Source organism: Balaenoptera ricei, chromosome 3, assembly GCF_028023285.1.
Source record: "Balaenoptera ricei isolate mBalRic1 chromosome 3, mBalRic1.hap2, whole genome shotgun sequence".
Lineage (NCBI taxonomy): Eukaryota > Metazoa > Chordata > Mammalia > Artiodactyla > Balaenopteridae > Balaenoptera > Balaenoptera ricei.
In genome coordinates this window covers 30,071,910-30,099,084 of record NC_082641.1, presented here as the reverse complement: position 1 = coordinate 30,099,084, position 27,175 = coordinate 30,071,910, and the positions used below count along the sequence as shown (strand labels likewise).

Sequence of the window (27,175 nt, the reverse complement as noted above, 5' to 3'; positions counted from 1 at the left end):
CTACAGCCATTTGGATTTAGCCGTCACCCAATTCCATTGAAACCTCATTCTACAGCAAACATGCCATGTACTCAATCTTTACAGAAGATTTAAAAGATTCTACTTGAATGGAAACCTGTTTCTGTCCCAAGATGTAGCTTTCCTGAGGCCACCTGTGTGGAGGCCACTCACTTTCTCAAGCCCTGCCTGCCATTCGTCTTTAGTTACGCAAACATTTCTTTCTTTTTAATCTCAGACCCTATGGATTTAACACCCACTATTCTTCCAAGTTCCTGTTATTTCTTGGTCTTCAACCTGGGGCATTCCTCTATATCACTGTTTCTCAGGTTTTTTTTCATTATTGATTGTTTTTAAGTCAGTTTCTCCTAACCACATTCCCCTTCCTGAAATTTTAATACTGCAGAAGGGTATCTGCCTATGTATTTTATGTGTGTCTGTGCTTCATACATAAAACTGGTGAGAATTTTTCCTGTCCTCCAACCAAGTTTTGGGGGCACATGCCCTGTATTAATTGGGCTCATGGACACTTGAATCCTGGGCTTCCATTCTATTTTAACACTAGACATCACCCCACCAAGGTGCAGTGTTCATGAGGATGACCTGTCCCACAGGCTAACTGCATCGCTGCTTCTTAACTTCCTCTACTTGGGGGAAATTTCAGCTTCTCTCCATATCAGCACCCTCCTTCTTTCACTCTCATAGATTTCCTGGTATGAGAGATTAGTTGTGTGGTCACAATACAATAGCTGATGAAAGGCGGGCAGACAGGGAGGTGTGCGAAGTGCCGCTGGGATCCCTTCATCTCGCCTATGAGGCTGGCTCTGCTCTGCAGGCAGCAGGAAAACCTTGTCTTGGGGCTTGTACAGCTGGGGCTGTGCCTGCAGTTAGAAAGACTGGACCTTTTGAACCATGTTTTTCTCCGGATATATGCCCAGGAGTGGTATTGAATTTGAAAAAGAATAAATACATGTATATGTATAACTGAATCACTTTGCTGTACACCTGAAACGAACACAACATTGTTAATGAACCATGCTCCAATATAAAATCAAAATTAAAAAAATAAAAAAGAGAAAGACTGGACCTGCTAAAATAAGTTCACCTGCCCCTGGTGAGGTGAAGGGCGTTTACAGCTGTAAATCTGAGAAATGACAGCTGAGACGAGACTCCCAAAATGAAGAAAGAAAACCCACACACACCATGGGGGCAGTAGCAACATATGGTTGAAAACTTAAAAATCTCAATAAGGCAGCTGTTGAGGAAATGGAGGTCCATGGGAGTTTATTTATTTATTGCAGTGTTTTCTGTGTCCAAGCCTGATGTTATTTCTGGGGAGAATTGGGTGAGGGGCCCAGAGGAGAAACAGGAAGTTGCATAGAGGTGAATAGAAAGATGAAGAAGGCACAATCTAATCTCTCCTCTCAAAGAAGCTTGCGGTCCTGCGGGTGCGAGAGACCAGCCAATTCCTGTCCTCTCCAGATTCCCACCACACTTCATACCCACGGCTCAGCATATCACTGCCCCCAACTGTTCTACGAGTGTTAAATCTTGTCCCCAATCTCCAAATGAAATGAGCGCTCCGGAAGGCTGAGCCAGCCCTGCTTCTTGGTTTTCTCCATAGCTTTTAGCATCTGTGCTATGCTCATAGAAGATGTCCAGGAAATGCTTATCGATTGATGGAATTTCTTTTAAAATAATCATATGCTACAGAATACACCCACAGCTTCTTCTGTATTAGCAGAACCTTGGAGGGATGCAGAAATGTTTCAGAGAGCAAGGCAGTTTTTTTGTGGGTGTGTATGCGTTTTTTTAATCAGATGTTCTTTTGATAAAAATGGATTTCATGATATATACTGTACTTCCAAATTCTTGGTAAAGCTGAAAGCAGACTTGTTAACATTCTTCCCTAAATTGCAAGCAATTCAGTTTTGAATGTGTTCTTGCAAACCACGGTGAGTTAGCAATTTCCTTTAAAATTGGATTTTTCTCCTCTGTAAACAACCTTGTGATGATGATGATGATGATAATTATCATCATCCGCATTTTTCTGGTCCACTTCCCTCAAACACCTCTGGGTCTCTTTCAAAAATTAACATAATTCACAGTACATCCAGCAATCTAGCTTGTAAGGCTGAAGAAACTCTAGAAATAATGCTTTGACGCTGTGGGTGTTAAACATGACTTATTTCTTTGAAATCATTGCACACCTGCTAATTACAAGAAAGTTTTACTAAAAATTAACATAACGTACTAAATGAATAGCTCTTGGTAAAACCGCTGTGTAGCGAAAAGCCCGTGTTAAAGTGCTCTCATTCCCATTGCCCTGATCTCGGCTGGTCCCGTTCTCCCTGCAGCAGTTTACTGAATCAGGCCTGTCTCATCTGAAATTCAAAGTTCACTTAAAGACATGTAATATCAAAGTCATTAAAGTCTATTAGAAATATAAAAGCAGGATTCAAATGTAAGTATTAGGAATATTACTTACTAAACAATCCTTCCTCCTATGCTTTCTATGTGGTTTTCAAAGGTTCACAAGCAAAGTGGTACAGTTTTGAATAACTTTCTTAATATAATAATCTATTATATCTAATGTCTAAAAAACTTTCATATACATTATTTCATTGGATCTTTTCAACCATTCAAGAAAGGAAAGATAAGGTAGAATGTCTCCCATGTTACAGATAAAGAATCGAAGACTCAGAGAGGTTAACTGATTTTCCTAAAATCACACAGCTTAAACAAGAAGTGTAGCCAGTGCTCTTTGTGCTGTATGATACTCTCTTTCTAATAATCTAATATTTAAAATCTCATTTCCCCAGGTAATTTTAATGGGATTCATAAGACTTGTAAGTTGTCTTTATGTTCAATTAACAGTAAGGATAATAATTCATCTACTTTTTTTAGAACTTCTAGATCCGGTTTCCCACTCTCTGGTGCTTGGTAGCTGTAGTCTTTGCGGTGATCCCCCTTGCCATGACCATCATCATTTATATGAACATCAATGTCACCAGCATAGCGGCAGCAGCATCTCAAGAATGTGCTGAGGACTCAGTACTGTGTTAGATGTGGGCATCATGCTAGGTGTAGTGGATACAGAAAGTTTTAGAACCTAGTTAAGTATTCAGGAAAACACTAATAAGGTAAAAATCACAAACAATAACCTAGATACTAAGAGTCAAAAGTGGGAGAGACAATAAATGCTACAAGGATTAGAAGAGCATGCAATCAGAGAAGGCTCAGGCTTCAGGAAACAGACAACCAACTGGTTGGGAATCAAGGTAGGAACTAGTTCTGAAGACTTAAAGAAAGGATAGGCTGAATTTCTGACTTTAAAACTGCAAAATCGGGCCCTACTGGACCCCATTCTTAAATGGCAAGATTGGCTAGGTGCCTCTCTAGATGGGGTTGTTACTTCCACTTGGCCACAGTCCCACTCCACCCTATTGCCTTATACTTAACCCATCTCACTGACATTTCCTGCTTGGCCCTGTAGAGCCCTGCACTTGGAGCCCTGGGCCAGCATAGAAAATAATCTAAATGTTGGTTCACTCCTTTCTTGACCTCATATATTTTCTGATTGAACTGTTTCACTTCTTATTTCTTTCAGAAAAAAAGGAAACACTTCTGGGAGGTATAGATTTATATTGTGAACATTGTGTAAATTTTTTGTTCATAGCATATTACCAGCTTTGGAATTTAATGAAAGGGTATTACTGAAAGGAAACGTAGTAACCAGCACTGCTTACCAGGTGAGATATTGCTAATGAAGACTGCTGCCACGTGTCCATCACCATCTTCTCAGCGGCCTCAAAGTTTAACTCTATGTTTTCCAGTGAGTAATCGATCTTGCCCTTCAGTATGGCTTTTGGTTTTGGTTTGGATAAAGCTGACTCTGGAGAATTGGGTCTTTGAGGAACTAGGGGAATTCTTGGGAAAACCAACAAAAAAGAAATATAAAGATTTTATTTAACAGAATTCTATTTTTGTGTCCATGTTACTTGGTGAATTTCGTTGTCCTGCTTTTTTTTTTTTTTTTTTCGTTGTCCTGCTTTAATCTCAATTTTCAAAGTTTTCTTGGAAGAACTCTTTAGATGGAGAAAGGACTATGAAAGGCTGTATTATGGCCTATACCTCCTAGAGAAATGGAAATAAAAACAAAAATAAACAAATGAGACCTAATGAAACGTAACAATTTTTGCACAGCAAAGGAAAACATAAACAAGACAAAAAGACAACCCTCTGAATGGGAGAAAATATTTGCAAATGAAGCAACTGACAAAGGATTAATCTCCAAAATTTACAAGCAGCTCATGCAGCTCAATATCAAAAACTCAAACAACCCAATCCAAAAATGGGCAGAAGACCTAAATAGACATTTCTCCAAAGAAGATATACAGATTGCCAACAAACACATGAAAGGATGCTCAACATCACTCATCATTAGAGGAATGCAATTCAAAACTACAGTGAGGTATCACCTCACACCGGTCAGAATGGCCATCATCAAAAAATCTACAAACAATAAATGCTGGAGAGGGTGTGGAGAAAAGGGAACCCTCTTATACTGTTGGTGAGAATGTAAATTGATACAGCCACTATGGAGAACAGTATGGAGGTTCCTTAAAAAACTAAAATTAGAACTACCATACGACCCAGCAATCCCACTACTGAGCATATACCCTGAGAAAACCATAATTCAAAAAGAGTCATGTACCACAATGTTCATTGCAGCTCTATTTACAATAACCAGGACATGGAAGCAACCTAAGTGTCCATCAACAGATGAATGGATAAAGAAGATGTGGCACATATATACAACAGAATATTACTCAGCCATAAAAAGAAACGAAATTGAGTTATTTGTAGTGAGGTGGATCGACCCAGAGTCTGTCATACAAAGTGAAGTAAGTCAGAAAGAGAAAAACAGAAAAACAAATACTGTATGCTAACACATATATATGGAATCTAAAAGAAAAAAACCAAAACTGGTTCTGAAGAACCTAGGGGCAGGACAGGCATAAAGATGCAGACATAGAGAATGAACTTGAGGATACGGGGAGTGGGAAAGGTAAGCTGGGATGAAGTGAGAGTGTGGCATGGACATATATACACTACCAAATGTAAAATAGATAGCTAATGGGAAGCAGTCGCATAGCACAGGGAGATCAGCTCTGTGCTTTGTGACCACCTAGAGGGGTGGGATAGGGAGGGTGGGAGGGAGATGCAAGAGGGAGGAGATATGGGGATATACGTATATGTATAGCTGATTCACTTTGATATAAAGCAGAAACTAACACACTATTGTAAAGCAATTATACTCCAATACAGATGTTAAAGAAGAAAAAAAAATGTTTTATGGTCTAGAAAGTCTAACAAGAGGAAACTAGAGACAAGCAATGCTAAAATATAATTTTCAGGTCTAATTCTCAGTAATTATGAGGAGGGGTATTAAACAATGGCAATTATGAAGAAATGCAATTTTGAAATTTATCTGGGATATAAACTTCCGACAAGGTGTAAATCAGTCATGAAAAGCAAACCAATAGAACTGGACGTCACTTCTTTAAAATGACTAGCAGTTGGCTTCCGGAAGTAGAGACTTAAAAAGCAGGATATGACAGATGTGAGGTCTGCAAGGGGGTGTCCCATGGAGGTGTGAGAGCTCCCGCAGCCCTCCCCACCCTTGAGAATGGGTGATGAAGGCTGTCTCTGTTTTGTAAAGTGCTGTGGTAACACAGAGTTAAGCTCTCTCTCCCCCTTTCTCAACCATATTGCTGCCCCTATGTAGAGATTTTAGAGCTGCCCCTGGGAATGTTCTATCCCTGAAGGATCCCAGGATCTCAAAGGCTAATTGCAGGGAGCGATCCACAGAGCAGAATGCTAATTGCGACTGGGATCCCCCTCGGTGATAGAACATAGGAAGAGCTTTCCGCTAGGGCAAGGAATGGGCCGAGAGGAGCTCCAAGGATGCCTTTGCTAAAATTTGAGGAGGAACAAGCATTTGGCTTGGCAGACTCAAGTTGCTGGGGACCAGAGCAGGGATGCAGAAAGCTGGCTGTGAACTCCAGCACACAATTAGCTTGGCCTTGTTTTGAAGCATCAGACGAGGTTTTCTGAAGTTGGCTCTTTGAGTCTCATAGCGCTTGGAATTCTGACAGTGCACCGTGCCTTATAAAGGCAACGTGTTGAGGGTCTACAGCTCAGTATATGTCCACCCACAAGGACAGCTGATGTTTTAATAATCAAGTAGTGCTCAATCTCAGTCACTGAGACGTGAGATTCACGTGTCTAATAAGATAAAGGCTGTGTGATCATCTCTACATGTTTAATACGGGGCAATAGGCATGCCTAACACTTTGCTTTGGAGGACAGCAGTGATGGTGTATCATTTAGAAAAGGGATCTGGATTTGGAATTCATTTACTGGGAAAAATTCTGGTCAGCTAGCTCTCTCACTATCAGTAGATGTATCAATAGATACGAACTGGGGCATGTCACTCGACTTTCTGAGGCCCCATTCCTTCTGGAAAGATACAAATATAATAATAATATTGTTACACATTATTGGTTATTAGTTAACACCATTATTATTATTATTATTAGGTTGTTGGAGGAATAAAATAGACAAGCTATGTGAACATGCTTAACACTGCTCGTTTCCCGATACATATTAAAGAGACTGGTTGGTTGGTTTGTTGGTTGATGCATTGATTGGCTGAGAGTTCCAGGCGATACTCACAGCAGTGATTTGAGGTTGAGATTGGTGCACATTGTTTTGCAAAAAGTAAGAACTGGCTGTTCTTTTGCCTGTTTCATTCTACTAACCAACATTAATAGCTTCCCCATTATGCCTGACTTGCTATTTTCTGCTAAGAACAGAATGCCCTGCTACTGTAGACATTGAAACTTGGCCTCTTTTGATGACTCTGATGGTTCATTTCACTTTGGGAAATTTTTATTGTTCTTAATTTCAAAGTTCTCTTTCAGAAGCTTGCTGAGTTAAACATTTCTCTTGTATCTGTGTCAAAAAGAGGGTTCAGACTTCTTGTGTGTTCTTGCTTACTCGTGGTACTGACAAGGACATGATGGGACCAGATGGAAGAAGCCTAGAGAGAAATGGGCCTCAGATCACTGTGGAATCCTATCGTGCACAGGCCATTTCAAATCCTTTCTGGAATAAGGGATGGTAAAATGAGGAGTGTAAGAACATGCGATACTCACAATTAAAATAGTGCATGTGAGGAAGAATAGTTTGTTGTCATATTATGCAATAATATGATGACGATAATAGTCATCACTTATTGAGAGTCACTGGGACTAGGTCTCAAGTCTTCTGACTCCTAGGCACGGTGCTACGTGTTTTGAGGATTTCATTCTCTGTAATCTTCACAGCAACCCTACTTTACAGATAAGGAAACCAAGGCTTAAGAGAGTTGGGGTGACTTTCCCAAACAAATTGTTTTAACTTACTTACATATAACTAGTAATTGCCTGAAAATGTCATTTTTTCTTCCACCCTTACCACCAAGTTTATTTTCTTACGGTGGGAATCTGATGTTAGACTACTACTAAGTTTCAGTCTCACAAAGTCATAATCACATATGACTGAGTCTTTACTGTTTCTCAATTTCCTAACCTGTAAAAGAAGACTCATAACACCTTCCATTGTCATTTATATAATGCCATGCACACACACAAACGCACACATACACACAGAGCAGCTTGGGACCTTTCATAAAAGTGGTAGAGGGTCACGATCCCTTACTAGAAACCCCTGTGGTCAAAAGTGTTTCAGAATTCAGAATTTGTATATACTATACATTCCGTAATATCCCCAGCAGTCTGTTGGAAGCACTCTGTAACAAAACACACTATATCTCTGCAGCAGAAATGAGTAGATATTCACTATAAGTGGGATAAATAATGCATATCAATAGTCTTGAGTCGAAGTTTTCAGTTTTTAGAGTTTTTTTTGGATTTTGGATTAGCAGATACAAGACTGTGGTTTTATTAGTGGTATTCCATTTAAAATCACAAAGCTTTATGTTGAGACTGATTACAGGGCAACGTGATAGCCCGCCTTACCTAAGCTGGAATTCCAAAATATCTTTACTATCCAGTTGGACCAATGGGACTCGAGTAAATCTCTTAGTGTCGTCTGTTGGGATTTTACGTTCCATTCCCCTGTAATAATCTTGAAGCAGTCTCTTCGTATCTTGGAAGCGGTTCAGTTCTGCCTTTAATAGAAAATATGAATGTTAATACCTAAGACAGAACAAGCTGATCTGTACATATGTTCTATATAAGCCCTGTAAGCACTATTTTATTTTTTTATAAGATTATTTATTTATTTATTTATTTTTGGCTGTGTTGGGTCTTCGTTGCTGTGCGTGGGCTTTCTCTAGTTGTGGTGAGCAGGGGCTACTCTTCGTTGTGGTGCGCGGGCTTCTCATTGCGGTGGCTTTTCTTGTTGCAGAGCACAGGCTCTAGGCCTGTGGGCTTCAGTAGTTGTGGCACGTGGGCTCAGTAGTTGTGGCTCGTGAGCTCTAGAGTGCAGGCTCAGTAGTTGTGGCACACGGGCTTAGTTGCTCCGCGGCATGTGGGATCTTCCCGGAGCAGGGCTCGAACCCATGTCCCCTGCAATGGCAGGCAGATTCTTAACCACTGCGCCACCAAGGAAGTCCCTGTAAGCACTATTTTAAAACATTGAGGTTGAAATCAGTTTTCTGGAAATTAAGAAAGACAATCGGCTTCAACTGTATATCTAAAATTTCATAACAATTAAAGAAAACTGGTGAGTTTGCTTTCTCTGTACTTAGTACGATTCCACTTAACAAGATGACATTTCTATGCCTCTTAACAAAGTGACAAAATGTTGTATGAAGTCTGAAGTAGCGTATATTATTCATTATTTTGACATTAGGAATTCTTCCTGTGTCCTGTATTCAATCAACCAATATATTAACAAACATTTGAGTGTCTTCTGTCATAGGAAACATATTAGTTGATTTGGGAGATACCAAAAATATTATATATACAAATACATAATATAAATACAGATACAGATACAAAAAAACTGAAATGCAAAATAAGACTAGGTTTTGGTCCTATAGGACTATGTAATGTAGCTGTGGAGGAATAACAAATGGTGAGGTAAAGGCATAATGAAGAGTTCTCTTTCCACAGTTTCCATTCTTGCTCAACAGGAACAGAAGGGTGATCACTCGTCCATGCTGACAGCGAAATCCCTCTGCTGGCTTTGCCAGTAGGTGTCTTGAGGGACAGGAAACGGAGAAGCATAGAGGAGCATCGGTTATTCCCAAGTGACTCTCTTGCAGCCAGGGCATTTCCCTTTGCAGTAACGGTGACATGCATGCACAATGAGACCCTGCACAGTGTCGATTACACAAACGTAGAGCATGAGTTTTCCAACCTGCTCTCCCATTAGGTGTCAGATCAGTTAGCATATCTGTGCTTCTCTCTGGTGGTGTAACCATGACCTCCATTCTTTGCTTTAGTTAGTGGGGCTACTTAAACCAGTACCTGAGGGTTTAAATATTGAAGCTCTTATGCAGGTGTACTCCATAACAGCTAGTTAATTATAGAAAGCATCTTTTCTAAAAGGAACGAAACTGACCTGGTGTTCAAAACCCTTTGCTGAACCTAACCCAGGATATTTATGATGGGATCCCTATATTCAGCAAGCAATTAATATGGCCATTTATTTAATAAAACATCAAGAAGTAGTCTTGTACTACCATATTCACAGTTTGGAACAAATAAACTTCTGCTCTGCATTGTAGTCTACAGCAAAAGACAAGGACAGCTTCAATAGGTTTCTTTTTGATACAGAAAAGTGTATGCCAAATTGCTCCTGAAAAGCTGTTCTCTGCATTATTAAACTTTTCTAGCTAAATGATTGAAACAGGAAGAAATTTATTTGGTTAATTTGAATCTATGTTATAAATAAAATTACCATTCATATATAATCTTAAATAATAGAACATGTTTTAAATACTCTACTTGGATTTTAAACACATATATGTTTAAGTAACTTTTCAAACTAGCATTTTGAAATGATTAGGAAAACTAAACATTTTTCTCTTTCCCTCAGAGAAACCAAATCAAGCTTTAAAATATTTATTTATGAACTAATCTCACAGTTTGACAATAAATGTTTGCACCTTTTGTGCTTAGATTTGGTAAAACAGTAGAGAGAAAATGATTCTTGTAAAGTATACTCAAGAGAATCTGCACGATACCACATTTACAACGAGTAGCATGCAAATATAAACCCAATTTGGACAAATTGAGTACTGACTAATAACTTTGGGGAATTAAAGAGAAATGTTGTGAGGCTATAAAAATTGTTAGTAAACCATAGTATTACATCATTTGGTAAATATATTTAGACGTCAGAAAATTATTTCCTCCTTAACTTAGAGAACTGAACTCTTTAATTATGATTAAGTTTAGTAGATCCTATTCTATACAACTGGTATTCGAGACAGTGCTGGATCCATGCCTTAGGCTAACCCTGTTATATTATTCTATATAAAATATTAATTTATTTGGGGGAACATAATTTGATTCATTATACAGCTAACTATGACTAAGATGCTATCATATATCATATAAGCAGAATTGATCAAAAGTCCTCTCACATTTATGGTAACTAGTAAATAATGCTTTCTTACTGTTTCTCTCATCACAGAAACTTAGTTTTGAAAGAAATCTTAGAAATCATCTAGCATAGCATTTTCTAAAGTTTATTTCGTAGAAGCTTTGTCCTATAAGCTCTTAATGAGCACCATGCTGGGGAAAAAACAAACAAAAACTTTGCAACGTCAAATAATTTCAGAAATGTTGGGTTAACACACCAGAAGACTTTCTTTATTGCAGGGCATCTTAGTATCTTAATATGTCAATATGCTTGTCGATCTCCCAGGGAGAGGGAAGGGTAGAGTACATAGCCCTTCCCAAATTCTTCTGATCATCAAGTCCTTGTTTTGTGAAACATCTTGTAGGACTAGTGTTCCGTGGAATCCACTTTGGGAAACACTTATCTAGGCACAGGCCCTTGAAAACTTTCATGAAGATTCTTTCCCCTCCTCCATAAATATGTGCAAGCTTCTGCTTATGAGCTCCTGGACCAGCAGCTCAAGTGCCTGAAAAGTCTGTTATTCGATGGAGAGTTCCAATCATTAGGATCGTTCTTCATTTATTGAACTGAAATCTACTACTCTCCTGTAGTTTACAGCTTTGGGTTTTTATAAGATCATGCCAATCAGTGCAGAACTAGGCTTCTTCTGTTCTCGGTGGCTAGCCTTTAACTATGTGAACGCCGATGACAAAGCAGTGGTTAGGGGTACTGGCTCAAGAGTTAGATTCCCTCAGTCCAAATCCCAGCTCTCCTACTACTGGCATGTGGCACTCGGCAAATCGCTTCATCTATGGTTGCCTCAGTTTCCTCATCTGTGAAATGAGGATTGTGAAAGAATTCACAGCCTAGGGTTGTTGTGAAGGTTTACCCTTCACATGAAGAGTCCTTAGAACAGAGTAAGAACTTAATAAATATTAGCCTTTATGTCCTTTACCCTCTTTTTTCCTAGTTGGCTTTAGATGTGGATTCTGTTTCTCAGGGAGAGGGTCTGAAATGTAGGTCTTGTGGGGGTTAAGAGTTATACCATTTCCAAAAGAGGCACATATTGCTTGGACTAATGGGAATGATTTACAAAAATTCTCTAATCCCTTTGCCTTCGTTATTGGATTTCAGTTATTTCTACCATAAACTTTTGAAACAGCTGTTCCAGCATTCAATCTCCGCTTACCCAAACTGGTGTCCCGGGGATGTTACCCAGGCAGGTTTAGGCTGCTGGCTGTCTTGCCTTCATCCTCAGCACAGCCCATGCCTTGTAGCCCCCACCTGGACCCCAGAGCTAGCAATCAGCGAGGCTGCTCCTGCTTCTCAGGCCGCTGCCTCCCGTGGTCCAGCTTGCCCCCGAACCCCGGGCTTGTCCCTGTGAGTGCTGGAAGTACTCGCATCCACGGTCATTTGTTGAACAAGGATTTATTGAACACCTACTATGCGCTAGCTCTGGCGATCCTCAGCTAAATATTCTCATTCCCTGAAGTAACTCCTCCTGTAAGCTAATCAGTTCAAGACCTGAAACGTACCCTTTTCCACTCTATCCTCACTGCTATTTTCTTAGGAAAAAATACTCATGTAGACACAGCTTGACCAAGACAGCCTTCATAATCCTCTCAGCATGACTAAACTATAGACAGGTTTCTTCCTAACTCCAGACTCCTGACCTCCCTTTTCTTAGAGTATTTACTTCAGGAAACTTGTCTTTGAAAGTCCATTCTCTGTCCCTTTGAGATGTAAATCTTTTCAAAATCTTCCTGTTGGTTTTAGAAATCAGAACTGTCTCTCTGAAAAACCTGGGAACCATCTCTTTGAAATGTAAGCATATGAAATGAAAATAGAACTCCTATGTCCTGGTCCTCTGGGAGGAGATGAGTCTGACTTAGGAAGACACCTTGCTCCAAGTTGTAAAACTACGTGCATCAAGAAGAGAAGGGAGAGTTTACTTTTCCTTTAGACAAGGCCAATCAAGCAACACAGGTTGCGCATGACACCCCACCTTGCCCCAGTTCTTAAAAACTCTCCAGCACTTATTCTTGGCAGAGCTGGGTCTCCAGACTTGGTCTGTGCTCTCTCCCCTATTGTTGACAATACCTTGGCATAAAATCAACGTCTGTCTCTTCAACTTGTCCAGTGCAATTCATTATTTTAACGGGCTGCAGAAATAAATTAATCTGATTGTTCCGATGAATGGTCTCTTTTTCCAATCTGGACACAAACGTTTTTCGGGAATCAAGTGCCTGCTGAGTCTGATCCAGCCCGCGCTCTTGTGGCAGGACTGCTTTCCCGGGGACACGTTGGGTGTCCGCTGGGAGAGGCTGGTGTGGTAACGACCCAGGACAGACACCATCTCTGCTGTCCCCTCCACAGCTCTAGGCCACCTGGAAACAGCTGGTGAGTTGTAGCTTGAGATACTACCAGTTCTGGTGTTTGTTTGGCCGGGGACAGAATGGCTTATTTCAGCTAACCTCCTTGGCAAGTTGGAGCTCAGGCTGGGCAGAGTACTGTGAGTAAAACAAGCCCCTCGCATTCCCAGAGGAGTGGTTACAGGACGGACGTGGCCATGGAGAGAAGAGTCTGTGTCATCCTGACCGGCCGCTCTTACCTGCATCAGTGAGAAGAAATGGTTCATCGCGATTCCCATCGAGTCCTGCAACCAGCTCTCGTTAATGATGGCCAGACGTTCCTGCTCTGCCTCTTCCTTGCGGGCATCACAGATGTCCCACAGGCGGTCCCGTAAATCCTGAACACAAACACTGCTGTGAGGCTTCAGAATCACAGCTCAGATGACCTCCGTATAATACCACTAAAATCCTTTGCCTGTCTTAATGTGCCTGAAGAAAATTTAGACCTAATACACGCATATATTTTATCCCTTCGGTCAACAAATATTTATTTTGCTTCTACTCTGTCAGGCCTTACCTTTCTAAGACCCCCTCAGCACACCTTGTGCCCAGGTCCACAGTTTACTTTATTCATGGGGTGCTATGTTTTAGGTATTCTAATCCTTCCTCACAAGATTTGATTGGCCGAAAAAGACCTTTCAGGGAATTTTTGAGGAAGTGGTGTATTGTTGGTGGAAGAAATATGCTGCTTTATTGAATCCGAGGGCATAGGCTTGTTAATTAATCATGAGTGGAGCATGTCATTCTCCAAGAAATAGGGTCTGAGCTTAATAGGATTGTCTGAAAATAAGCTTTGTATTACAGAGCTAGCAGTGAAAAAAAAAAATCTTTTAAAGATCTCAGCTCTGCCACTTACCAGATCTTGAGGAATAATGTTGATGATACCTTTCTATGTGTGTCAGTGTTCAGAATATAAGTCATTATACTTATATTGACTCATTTAATGCCTCACAACCACCTTGGGTCCTATTATTTTCTTCATTTTGCAGATGAGGATACTGAGTCAGTCACAGAGAGGTAATTTTCCTAAAGCCACATTATGAGCAAGTGGTGGAGCCAGGATATGAGCCTGTGGTCTTGTCTATACCACTAGATTAGGGCTCAGTTCCTTGACCTGTGAAATGGGGATATTATTTACCCTTTGGACGTGCTGCAGTTAGCCTAAGCCTATAAAGCACTTAGCACAGTATTTAGCACACCATAATTCCTCAGTTATAAACAGTATCATAATCTTATTCATAGCAATAAAATATCTGTTTAATTAAAATCCCATTAAGAAAATATATACAGTCCAATAAAACTTGGCAGTTTTCACGATCATAATAATTTATTGAACATTTACTGTGTGTTGGGCATTGTGTTACGTGCCTGACGTTGATTACCTCACAAATCCCCACAGTAACCAAGGGAGAAGTTTCTGATGAGAAATCTGATGCCCAGAGAGGTTGAGTCACTTGCCTATGATTGCAGCGTGGTGAAGTCAGGAATTCGAACGCAAGCAGTTTGATTCCAGTGCCTACAGTGGATTTTACTTCTGTGATGCTGTGTTTATGGAACACTTAGCATTTTGGTTTGTTATCTTGTGGGGGCTTCACATGAAGTGAAAACATCACAGGCATTTTTATAGCTCTACGCTAATATCAGAACAGTACGCCGTTCTTTTAGAGCTGATCTTGATGTCCCCCTGGTCTTTGCACAAATGCTATATCAGACATCAGTGAGGACTGGCTTCTGCTCCTCGAACATTTATACATTTTCAAAAGACAGGAGAGGAAGCAGTTGAGGAGAAAGTACAAAAGCAGGAGGCTGGGACCTCGTTTCTAGTTCTCTTTCTGCTCCCGACTCACTGGGAGGCCTTAGCAAGTACCAGTGTCTCTGTGGCTTGGTTTTCTAATGGTAAAGTGAGGACAACATGATAGCAGAACCTTTCCATTAACTTCTTAGGATTGGAATGAAAGAAGCCAAGAACAAGGAATATTACCAGGAATAAAGAGGTTAACTACTGGCAAATAGGATTATGGATTTGTCATTTCCAATTTTGCTTCTTTTAAATATCTAATCTGTCTCCAATAAACATATGGTACTTTTGGAATACAGGAGGGCCAGGATTGTGAATAGGCAGGAAAGAGATAGGAAAGGCAGATATGTTTTAGGATTACTGTTTGAGGAATGTCTAAGAACGGGTAAAAGACTTCAGTTTACTGGGACATTGATTAATGCAATACCTCCTGGATTAAACCTTCCAACACCCTGGTCATCCAAGTTACCATAATGCCTTCACTTAATTTCAATAGCTTCCCAGTTGGTTTTCCAACTGCTCTCAAACACACCAAGCGTCCTCCCTCTTCAGTGCCTTCACTTTTCCTTATGCCTGATACACTCTTCCTCCCCAAATCTGCATGGCTTATCTCATTCAATCTCTCCTGTCCTGAGTTTGCTCAAATATTGCCTTCTCAGTGGGTCTTTCCACAACTATCATATACTAAATGGTACATCAACATTCCTTCCCTCCCTGCCCTCCTTTCCTCCTTCACATAGCTCATATTATCAGTGACATGCTCGCTATACATTTACTTGTTTATTGCGTATCCTTTGCATTCTGGCCCCCAGAACATAAATATCCTGAGGTCATAGGCTTTTTGTTCAGTGTTGAATCCCCCGCCCCTTGAGCAGTGCCGGGACCATGGTAGATGCTCAATAAATATTCACAGAGCAGATGAATGGGTCATGGGGTAGAGCTTGGGAATTTGTTGTTGTTGACAAATAAATACTGAGATTATAATCAGATATGACTACTAGTAGCCTATACTTAAGGTTGTGGAAGGGGAAAGAATTCCCTTGACAGGATAAGGGGCTCTGTAAATCTACACAGGAAAGACAAAAGGTGAGAGATTGAAATCAGGCTTTATGTACATCACAGGACCTTATCTAAAGCATCAGGGTAATATAGTCCATTTATGAATTTATCAAAATCTGCCTGCCTACCAAGTGCCAGACACTGTGCTGCTGGAATACAAAGATGTATGAGATTTGGTACCTTCCCTCAAGGGATCTATTCAATACAGGCAACACTTTAGGCTTTCTGGGATGTTCCCTCATTCTCCTTCTGCCTGACATCAACCAACCATATAACTGTATCCAAGAGAGGCACATACTTAATACCAGGCTTGGACACACTTACATGACCCAACAAAAGGGTTAGGAGTCTACAAAATAGATGCCTGGAATGCTCTTGCACTGCTGGCCTTCCAGAAGCATTGGCTACCATATTCTCATTCTGAACTCAAAGTACAGAAGAGCAACTGTTCTTGAAAGTCGGCAGGTCAGTGTTCAAACCATTTCCCTTCTCATCCTCACACCTCATGAGAGTAAGAAGGGGATGAATTAGGCTTTTGAAGTACAAGATTTGAGAGCGTGGAAACTCTGGCCCCACGGGTCATGGATTCCCTTACATTCACTCTTTGGTGTAGTTCAGCCTTCGTTTCCTCATCATCCCACAGGTCATCAGGAAGAGAGTTGAAATCAGCCTGCCACTGAGATACAAAATCTTGCTTGTGGTCCGGACGCCTTAGAAACTGCTGGAAACCTGTTCTGTAAGGCATTCGGAGAATCAGACAGAGCTTATCTGTCCCGCCTGTAAACTACACGGTTGTAACTTTGGAAACTTTACTTACCTAATATCATATAAGTAAGCAATCACCGTATGCTGGCCTTCTCTCAGGTGCCTGAGTACTGTTTTAATGGAATTTATATAGGAATTTTCTATCAGTTTCCAGTAAGGTACTAAAAATGATCGTATTTCCTGTTAAATGGTAAAGCATAACAATCATAATTTCAAAGTGAAGATTCTTCTGTGTAATTGAGTCAAAAGGGCACTACTAAGCAAGAAGATCAAGATGCAACTGCAGCTACTTACGGCATCTCTGTGAAACTTCTTGCTCCTCCTTCCTCCCCCTCCCCCAGCTAAGTCCTATTTCAAATCATTCTTCGTGTCTGAGCTCAGACATATTTTTTTCCAGAAATCCTTCCCTGATCCGACAAGTGTATAGGGTCATCGTCTGAACTTCTGAAGTCCCACCTTAGCACCCTGTACTTTTCTCATTAGAGAACTGATGGCATTAATTGTAACTGCTTATTTATTTGTCTATATTCACCTCTAGAACAGCAGTCTCATAAAACCAGGAAGAATTACTATCTTATTCACCACTAAACAGTTTTTCCTATAATTACCACAGTGTCTGGGACATAGTAAGTGCTCAAGAAATATTTATTGAATGAATGAATTGAATAATCACAGACCTCACATTTTGCCTAAGTTGGAGAACACCTAGGGTTCATGTCAGGGTGATGATGAATTATTTCTCTGAATTCCCCCTTGAGGTTTTACCTTTGCTGTAAAGTGCACCATGAAAATCAGAAAGTTTCTTTTACATTATCTTTAATGATGCAAATAAACAATGAAAAATAAGAAGTAATCAAATTGAAATAAAATTGAAGATACATATTATATTTTAATATAAACTTGCTGTACTAATTTTTCCCTTATTGGTTGTGCATTTATTTATTCAGGGACTTGCACATGGGGACCTTGGAAGTCACCTGGGCTAACCTCCTCTTCAACTGAGAAATACTAAGAGATCTAGAGACAGATTATACAATCTCTGTGGATCTCACTGATACATTAGGCACATTTCAATGCAACCCCCTCCAGGGTCACACAACTTGTGTCAGTGGAAAATGTTTCCTGTGTTGAGCAGAAATTTGCCTTTCTGTATTTTCTACTTATAAGCCCTAGCTGTGCCCTTTGGAGAAGGACAGTCTACATTCACACCATCTTCCCTATGACAGCCTGTCAACTATTTGAAGACATTGGTGAGGAGAAGTAGGCTGGGATTCAGGATGAAACTCGCTTGCTTTTGTATTTCCAGCACCTAGTACAGCATTTGCAAATAACAGGTACTCAACAAATGTTAATATAGTTGTAAGCAGAGTCACCTGAAGCCAATTTTATCATCAGTTAAATTTTCAGGAGACTGGATGGCTTCATCTGGTTCTAAAAGCCTATGATTCTATGTCTAACCATACTTCAAGTATTCATTTATCATACACATTTACAGTTCTTTCAATGCTCCTCTGAAATTATTTTAACACCTTTCTCTTACCTAGAGCCCCTCTCTGGTTTCTAATTTTTCATGATCTCTCTTAAAAGATGTGGTATCCAGAGTGGTGCTGAAGACCATTTTAAGTAAGCTGACTACTAAACCTCCTTCCTGGTGACTTCAAGCCATTAATTAACACTCTGTGTGAGGAGAGTTACCACCTAAGAATGGAACTAATTGAACTAACATCCTGTTCACAGTTCTTATTTATTTACAAGAACTTCATGAGAAATTGTCAAATACTATTTTGAATTCAAGATATACTATGTTCATGGTACTTCTCTGACCCACTACTCAACCTTGCTATCAAAGAAAAGGAACAGGCCAGTTCAGCAGGACTTAGTCTTAGTAAACCTGTCTGACCTCTGGGTGATCATTTTGTATGTTACAAGTGCTCAGAAGGCATGTGTTTAATAATTTTCTTTCCCATTTTGTCAGGGATTAACGTCTGGATCATTGGTCTTGTATGCTACTAAATCCCATCCACCTTTTGGTAAACATTTAGTCATTAGCCCACATCTGGTCTTCTAGATTCTCCCACATCTTCTGTGATTTCTATGAGTTATCGATAATGTCCCATCTGTAGTTTATTTAATTCTCTGGGATGTTATTTTTCTGGGTCTAGGCACTTGAACTTATGTGATGTGACTAGACGTTAAGACCTATCCTTTCCAATTAAATAGTCTTCTCTTCATTGACTGAAGCATAACAGGAAATTGGGTAGCCAAAGCAAGTATCCTCCAAGCTTCAGAAGCAAGAAAGCAAAGACCTATCACTCCTCTGCCTGCTTGGTGGTCTCTGAAACTTCCCTTGGGGCTGGCAAAGGGATAAGGACCCAGGCTCCCCTTGAACTTGGTTGCTGTCTCCACCTGAGAGAGCCAGATATGAAGCAATTCCCCTCTTTCTCTCACTCTGTCTCCTTCCCCATGCCTATTGAGGTAAGGTATATCTGGGGTCCCTGGAAGGCCTGGAACTAGGGTTGCCAGATAAAGTATAGGATGCCTATATATACTTCATTGATTATCTGAAATTCAAATTCATTTAACTGGGCATCTGTTTTTCCTCTCCATTAGTAGGTAAGCTGTGCAGCTCATGTGTGAGAAGCTTAGAGTAGAAAAGGACTAGGGTAGGTCATGTGGCCTGCTTTGTTTCCAGGTTCTAGGCTAATTCTGCTTGTAGCAAAAAGGAGTTCTCTACATGGTTTCACTTAGGTAACTAGAGGTCCGGGCTGTATACCCTCCCATCGTCCCCACAGACCAACTCCCCATCCTTCACTCTCCATCCTGCTCAGTGATTGCTCTAGGAGGCTAACTCATGTGAACTACTTCAGGAAACTCCCTTGCCTTCCACCTCCCAGGCAAGAGATGTGAGAGCAGGAAGGACATGAGGTCTGGTTATATGCTTCCCTGCTCCTCTCTGCTGGTCACTGTGGGTGGCTGCATCCTCTGGGAAGGCCACAGCCCCTGGCAGGTGGCCCTCTCCATGCACAGGTCTTCTTGAGGTCTGGACATCTGCTCCCTGTCCTCACCTTCTCAGGCCTAGGGGCCATAATAGCTCCTGGCTATCTCTTGTTGAGGGTAACAATCTAATCCTTGTAGATTTTCTCATTTACTGGCCACATACATAAAAATCATCCTTTATTCAACTTTCTTTGAATTATCTTCTGTTTTCTGCCAGGATCCTGACTAGATGATCTACAATGGAAGCTGGTGCCATATCTCAGTGTGAATATTTATTTTTCACTCATGTTTTCTATTTCCCTCTTGTCCTCTATGAATTTATTTCTCTCAAGGGCTTCAATGTTTGGAATTAAGGATTAGATTTTAATATTTTTGTCCCTCACTCTCCAACTCCTACCAAATAATATCATTTTAATTTTATCTCCTTCTCAACAACCACTTCTGTATCCTGCTTCTATGACAGTTTTTGAATATATTTATTTTTCAAAGTAGCTACTATTTGGCTGAGTGATATTAATTACACACATCTGTAATTCTATCATTTAATGTTCTCATCTTCAAATATTTTCTGTTCTAATTTCTCCCTCAATGCTAATTAATTCATCAGAGCCTTATCAAGAATCTCTAACATACTCTTCACTGTATTTGATTCTGTATTGAATACAGTGAATTGTCCCACATGTTCCTACCCTCCCCCAAAGAGTTTACAATTTAATTGAGGGGATAAGTAAGACATTTCCCCAGGAATGCTCAATAATAATTGCAATTCATGATTGGGTCTCAAGTGCCTGGCACAGATGGTCAGGGCTAAGAGGTCATAAGAGTAAGAAACCATGGAGGACTGGAATTAAGAAGACAGGGACTGAGTCTTTCAAAAAACTCTTTGTCTTTTAAAAAGTTTTAAAAGAAAGACCATTCTGTGTGATTCTCCCAAGATGATTTATCTATTAAAGCAGCCCGATTTGCCTAGGTGACAACTGGGCTTTGCAGCTGTCAGAGCATGAAGAACTGAATGGAGCTTCCAGGGCTCACCTGGGCATCTCCTTGCCTGACACTAGGGTACCCATTTAAAGAGCTCAGGCCAGATAGCTCTCTGTTCTTTTATTAGTTTAGTTAGCTTCAAAATTTTCCTTCTATTTCTAAAAAGTCAGGGGTTAAACTTCACTTGAAAGCATTATGATGTGGGCATAAGAGCATGGTTGGAGGGCTATAATTTGCTGGATATGTGTTCTGGGGAAGATATTCTTCCAGGAAACTGCATCTCTGCTTGTCCCTGGGATGAAAATTGGTCCTCAAAGAACCCATTTGTTCCCCTGATTGCAGCACTCAACAGCCGCTCAAAGCATGACTCAGAAACTTTAGGGAGCAGAGAAAGCATGGGATGTGATTCAATGAGTATTTGCAAAAGATCACCTCGGCTTTTTGATGAATATATATATTACCAGCTACAAAAGGCCTTTCGGATGGTGCAAATAATGGTGTGAATCTTCCTATAAAGAGGAGAAAGAACAGATTCTACTAGCTTGAGTCTAAACTGCCGTACCTCAGGAATTGGTTCATTCACATACACCCATTCTTCTGATCCTGGCTTAGATGGGGGTGGCACTACTGGGGCAGGTGACACATCTGTAGAGTCAGCAGGTGATTTCTTTACTGGAACTTTCCCTCCTGGAGATTTTCCTCTGGGAGAACCTTAAACATGCATATTAAATCATGCCATTACAAGGAGATGAATGGGACCAGATTGTGGTGGATGGATAAACCTATGATGCCATGGATTTCAGGCAATTCATTAACTACTTTTTAAGCAACTTTGGGCAGCCTTACCAAATAAAAAATAAAAAACATCATTTTCTATAGTCTCCAAATTAACCAATAATATCTATAGCAATTTTTTTTTAAAGCAATGCAACTTCTCTTGTCCAATTAGCTATGGAAAACAACTTGATATTTTATTTTCATCTCTGTCCTTGCTTCCACAATGAACACATGGTTTTTACAAAGTTTAGGCGCCAGAGAAAAGTGTATTTTATTTACTATTGCAAAAACTGGCAAATTAAACACTCACCCTGAATGAGAAAGAGGGTAGCTATAACAGGAGCGGTGCTCTTGGTGTTCTTTGAAACCCAGGGGAGGAGCAGGGAGAAAGAATGCTATTGTAGGAGTCAGTGAGAGATGTAGGGGAGGAGAAGGGGTACCTCCTGAATATTCCCACATTCCCTGGATGAGACAGAGGGCTTCTGAGCTGGGAAACTATATCTCTTTCTACAGTCAGGGTGTAGGGATGAAGGCAACTGTTGTGCTGTAGGTCTGGCTGAATTAAGACATGCGGGGGAGGGGAGAAGAAGGGAGGGGAGAGAAGGAGAGGGAATGGAAAGAGAGAGGAAGGAGGAGAAGGAAGAAAAGGAGGAGGAGGAGGAGAAAGAGAAAGAGGCCTAATTTCAGCTCAGAATCCAGAAAGGGCATGTGCCCCACTCTCTGTGAGAACATCCAGGGGGGGATTCTAGACCTGCGAAGCAGTACCCTTATGGTCTGAAAGATCTTGTGATTGGTCAAACTACCTTAACTCAGAAAGCACTGATATTTCCTTAAAGGATCAAAGTTATAGTTTAGAAATTCACTCAGTTTAAATTCCACTTATTTTCAGTTTCCTTATTAAGATTTTAGATGCAGTTTATAGATGCCTGCAGAATTTGCAGCACTTTCTTTCCCCAAAATATATTTCTTTAATGAGTATTATTTAATGATAATGCTGTTTAGAAAAGTAAATATATCTTCCACTTTTATACTAGTTTAAAATATATGGATTATAAGTAGAGGGGATATTGTTAATTATGTCATATGAACAGTTTAAATGACTTCTACTTATACAATTAAAACCAGTATTCATCATCTACAAGTTTAAAGTTGCATCTAGGTTTTTTTTAATTAGAAAAATTTAAGAGCATCTTTGTTCAGATGAAAACCAAAAATGTTCATAACTTGTTATATTTTTCTATATGATAATTTTTCATTCTCTGAACTGAATCTCTGGTGAAATAAAAGTGACAATACTATGGCCACTTTAAGATGAATTTCTCAAAGGAGAATTCCTAAGGAGAACTTTGTAATTATAAACGTGAGACTGGAATGAGTTTTTTTTTCTTCTTTTCTTATATATCAAGAACATTCAGTGAAAACTGAGGGAGCCAGGGAACATTTTTGGACAATGTGCTTTGATTTCATTTAACTTTTATCTAATTGTTAACAATGAAAATGCTAAAGGGTAAAAGATTTGAATGAATAAAAATGTATCTATGTCACCGTGAGTGAAAATAGGTGCCACTTTTGAACAAAATCTATTGACATCTCAAATGTCATGAGGGTCATTCCTTTTTAAGTACCACCCATGCAACCATGTGAAGACTTCAGTTTCTAATAAGATATTTGCTTTCATTTGGAAGTTGGATTATTGAGTCCTCAGTGTGGCCATTCTTCATGCATAAAATTCTGGAGAGTAATCTATGCTTAGCATATCGTAAAGATAGATTTTAGCAAAATTTTTTTTGGCCAGTTATAAGAACCTAATGGTATTACACAGAAGCACGTGGAGCGAGAACAAGTATAAATAAAATGAGGTCAAAAGAAAAATGCAATCTTAGGACATGGGATTTATTTAATCATTTTATCAGTAAAGAAATGGTCAAAGTTGAAACGATAGAGCAATAGGCTTGAGCAAAGAAAATAACATAGTAGGAGCTCAGTAAAGGTAAGAATAAACTTGATCAATTGATGAGAGGACATTAAGAAAACTAGAACACTTTCAGATTAAGTTGGCACTACTCAGGGAGATGAGAGGATTGTAGGAAGAAGGAAAAGATGCGAAAAGTCTGATTTTTTTAAAAGAAAGGCATTATTATTACCTTTCAGTCCTAAAATATTTCCTAGTAGGATCTGGCTTAATTAAGGGCTTCCCTAGGTAGAAGTTAGAAAACTGGTTAACAGTGATGGCTTTCTTATTGCCTTGGTTCAGCGAAAAACGACTCTGGTTGGTAACTGAAGTGGAGACTCAAGATGCCTTGGCTAAGATGAAAATTTTTGCTCTGCAGCAACGTGGCCAGGAAGAGAAAGAGGTCAGTGCCAGGTAAGGAGCCAGAGATGGAATATGAATCAGCTTATTCTCTAAATCGCTATTGAGAAGCTATTTTGGAAAAGTTTTCTCTCCATGGTGTCCTAGAGTTCATATTGTTAGTCTGTGTGGAGCTGGAGATATGGAACATGGGCAACTATAAAGTAATGAGGACTGGTTCTTTGGAATCCTTTATAGGACCTGATTTTAGTATAATTGTACTCAGTGATAAGCGTTGGAAACTCCTTCAGTCAATTTTGCAAAGGATTCCCCTTTTTGCCCACAGTCTTTAATAACTTTGTCTGGAGTCAATAATCATATCCCATACTTATTTAGCCCCATTTACTCTGAGCCAGATTCTGTTCCAGCTGCTTTTTTGGATATTTACTAATTCCTTACTACAGCCACAGAGAAGTTACTTTTATGACCTCATTTTACATAAGAGGGAACTGAGACTCACTAAGGTCAAGTTACTTGCCCTAAGTCACTCGTATGGTAAATGGCAGAGCTAGAATGTCGGCCCAGGCAGGCTGGCTCCAGAGTCCATGCATTTGACTGTCATACTTGATTGCCTTTTTGTGTCTATTGATGTAATTCATGTTCAAAAGTGTTCAGTAGATTGATATTTAGAAATTTGCAAGCTTTAGAGTAGTTTTTTTAATACTATTTGCTTGGCTCATAAATTGATTTTAAGACTGTGTTCTATTTACATTGCATTACAATTAAATTACAATTTAATTTTTCTACTTGTGGTGAAAGTTTTATTAAAAGCCACAGTCTGAGAAATCAATTCATTGAAAGACTCATACTAAAGAGTATAAATAATATTATTTAACTCATTTATATTAGATGATGGTATTAAGGCAAAATCCAGGGAAGCTATGAGAACAGTGTTGAGAGTTAATATGGAGTGTAGATTACATTCGCCAAAGTGTAAAGAGGCTCTAACTTTTCCTTCTCATAGGTTAATGATTCCTAACAAAACACTACCTTATTTATTTTGACTCTCAATTTCCTCATCTTTGAAGTGGGAAATGATCATTTATGCTTCACAGGTGGTTATGAGGATTACGTGAGATTATAAAAATTATCTTGTATAGTTCCTGGCGTAGGGCAGGTACTCCATAAGAGGTAGTTTGTTACTATTATTATGAATTATATTATCAAAGGAGATTGTTGAATTTTGATATCTGAACCATGATTGTAAATTAATCATCAACTTTCTAATGTGTGGCATCAACTTTCAGATGAAACCTAACGTGTTTTGCATGTGCTCTAAAATCTATTAAGACCTTGTATATTGCACCACATACTCTCCTCTGTTTAAGGTCCCAGGTGTTAAAAAATGTATTTTAGAAATTAATCCTAGAAAAACTTAGGGCTTTTTATTTCTATTTCAAAGTATTTTTATATATATGTTGTTTTTAAAAATGTAATCCAACTTAAATATTTTGGGGAACAGGACATCTTATAAGTAATACATTAGAAATAGCTGAATGTTTCTGATATTCCAATGGCTAAAATAGGACAATAAGTCTTGGGCATCAGTATAGTAGTTCTTCAACTTTAGGGATCACCAGAATTCCCTAGAGGGCTTATTAAAACACAAATTGCTGGGCCCCTCCAGGAGTTTCAGATTCAGTAGGTCTGGGGTGGGGCCAAGCATTTGTTTTTTCTAGTAAGTTCCCAGGTAATGCAGACGCTGCTGGTCCAGGACTGAGCTTAAAGAGCCACCATGTTAGTAGATGCGTCTAGGTATTTCAATTCCATTTCATTTTCATCTTTTTTCTCTGTTCTTCCATGTCTTTCCAATTAAATGTCATTAATGTTTATAACATTGAAATAACATTTATTGCTACGTGGCCTGATAGCACCAAAAGTTTAAGTCAAATCAGAAGGCGAGCACTGGAACAGTCCCAATACTAATACATGCGCAGGCCAGAAGAACTAAAAAGGACATGAGTTCCAAACATTTATCCCACAGATCTCTAGTCCCAACGGATACCCCTCCAAGAGAGAGTTCTGCAGCCACAATGTTTTGGGATATTACATAGTGTATCTCCTACTGCCTTAGAGATAGATGATTACAGGAGATACATGTCTATATTGACATCTATCTCAGTTGAGATTAAAAACATTTTAATTTGGTGTAACTCAGCATTTTCTGAAATTGGTTGATTAAGGAAAACTCTTCATTTAGCCCTTAATTAACACCTCCTACATAAGGTCATAGAGTTGAAAAGCCCTTATTTTATGAAGGAATAAGGTGGGACCATGGCAAATCGTTGAAGATAATAAGAAATGCTTTAAGAACACCATAAATACAATTGCAAATGGCATTTCAGTGTCAAGATTTTGGAGGGAGAAGGTTGGAATTGATCTAATACACAGAGAAAAATAGGGATGAGTCAAAGATTCCAATAGCAGGAAACAATGATAAGTCTGAAGGAAGGAGAAAGGAGATGGTTCCTCAAATCATAAGAGATGCTTTCAGTATAATTGGTATCAAACAGCCTGTGAGGTAAACAGATAACCAATGAATAGTGTTCACCCCTAATGGAATTAGTTCCAAATATTAAGAATTAAAATCATTAAGACTTCCTCTTAATGAAGGAAATCCTATTATACATGCCAAAACAACAGCATTTCTATGTAAAAGAAAGACTTCTAAATCTTGATCGAGAGTTTACCTATTTCAAATATTATTGAACAGAGTAGAAATTGTGTTTATGGAAATAGAAACACAATAGTAAAATAAAAGCAAGAAAATGTTTGAAAGTTCTTGAAGTTACTTAAACTGAGCTAACTGCATGACTCCAGTGAATATATATATTTTACTGGTTGAACTTGTAGTTGCTTATGGTTTGAGTGTATATACTTTTATCTAAGGATGCTCTCAAAGCATGTGAATTATTATGTCTAACGATGATTTGGCACCTAATATGCATAAATATATTTAATTCCTATTTTTGATGATTCTATGCTGATCCTTCATTTGCTTTTGCTGATCACAATAAGAAAGCAAGGGATGCATAATGTAAATGTGAAAATTATTCTCCTATTTGTAAACAGGTGAGATAGAGCAGAGCATAAATTATAGCCAAAATTATAGCTAAATATTTCATCTCAGTGCTAACTCACCAATGACTCTAGTTATATAAGCCTATCAGGTCATATAATCAGAGAAGGGTAAGATTCTTTGAGAATCATGGTTATGCATATTTAAATGCCAAAATAAAGATCCTTTTAAGCCCATCATTTTGTGAACATGGCACAATCTTGGGCTGCTACTACACTGGCAATTTGTAATGAAAAATTAAGCAAAGGTACATACTTCATGACAACCCCCTTTGTATGTACCCTGCAAAAGTCAACTGTATGTGTCCATAACTGCAT

The 27,175-nt window shown here is 39.3% G+C and overlaps 1 protein-coding gene across 1 annotated transcript in view; it reads right to left on the bottom strand.

Moving 5' to 3' along the window:
- The window catches only part of SPEF2 (sperm flagellar 2), a 174,163-nt gene that overhangs the window by 58,810 nt on the left and 88,178 nt on the right, over nucleotides 1-27,175 (bottom strand). The window contains exons 20-25 of the mRNA XM_059916221.1: nucleotides 21,215-21,363; nucleotides 16,727-16,854; nucleotides 16,505-16,643; nucleotides 13,253-13,390; nucleotides 8,085-8,236; nucleotides 3,747-3,927 (exon numbers count right to left, since the gene is read on the bottom strand). Coding sequence (XP_059772204.1) covers nucleotides 3,747-3,927; nucleotides 8,085-8,236; nucleotides 13,253-13,390; nucleotides 16,505-16,643; nucleotides 16,727-16,854; nucleotides 21,215-21,363 — 887 coding nt within the window. The remainder of the gene's footprint in view (nucleotides 1-3,746; nucleotides 3,928-8,084; nucleotides 8,237-13,252; nucleotides 13,391-16,504; nucleotides 16,644-16,726; nucleotides 16,855-21,214; nucleotides 21,364-27,175) is intronic.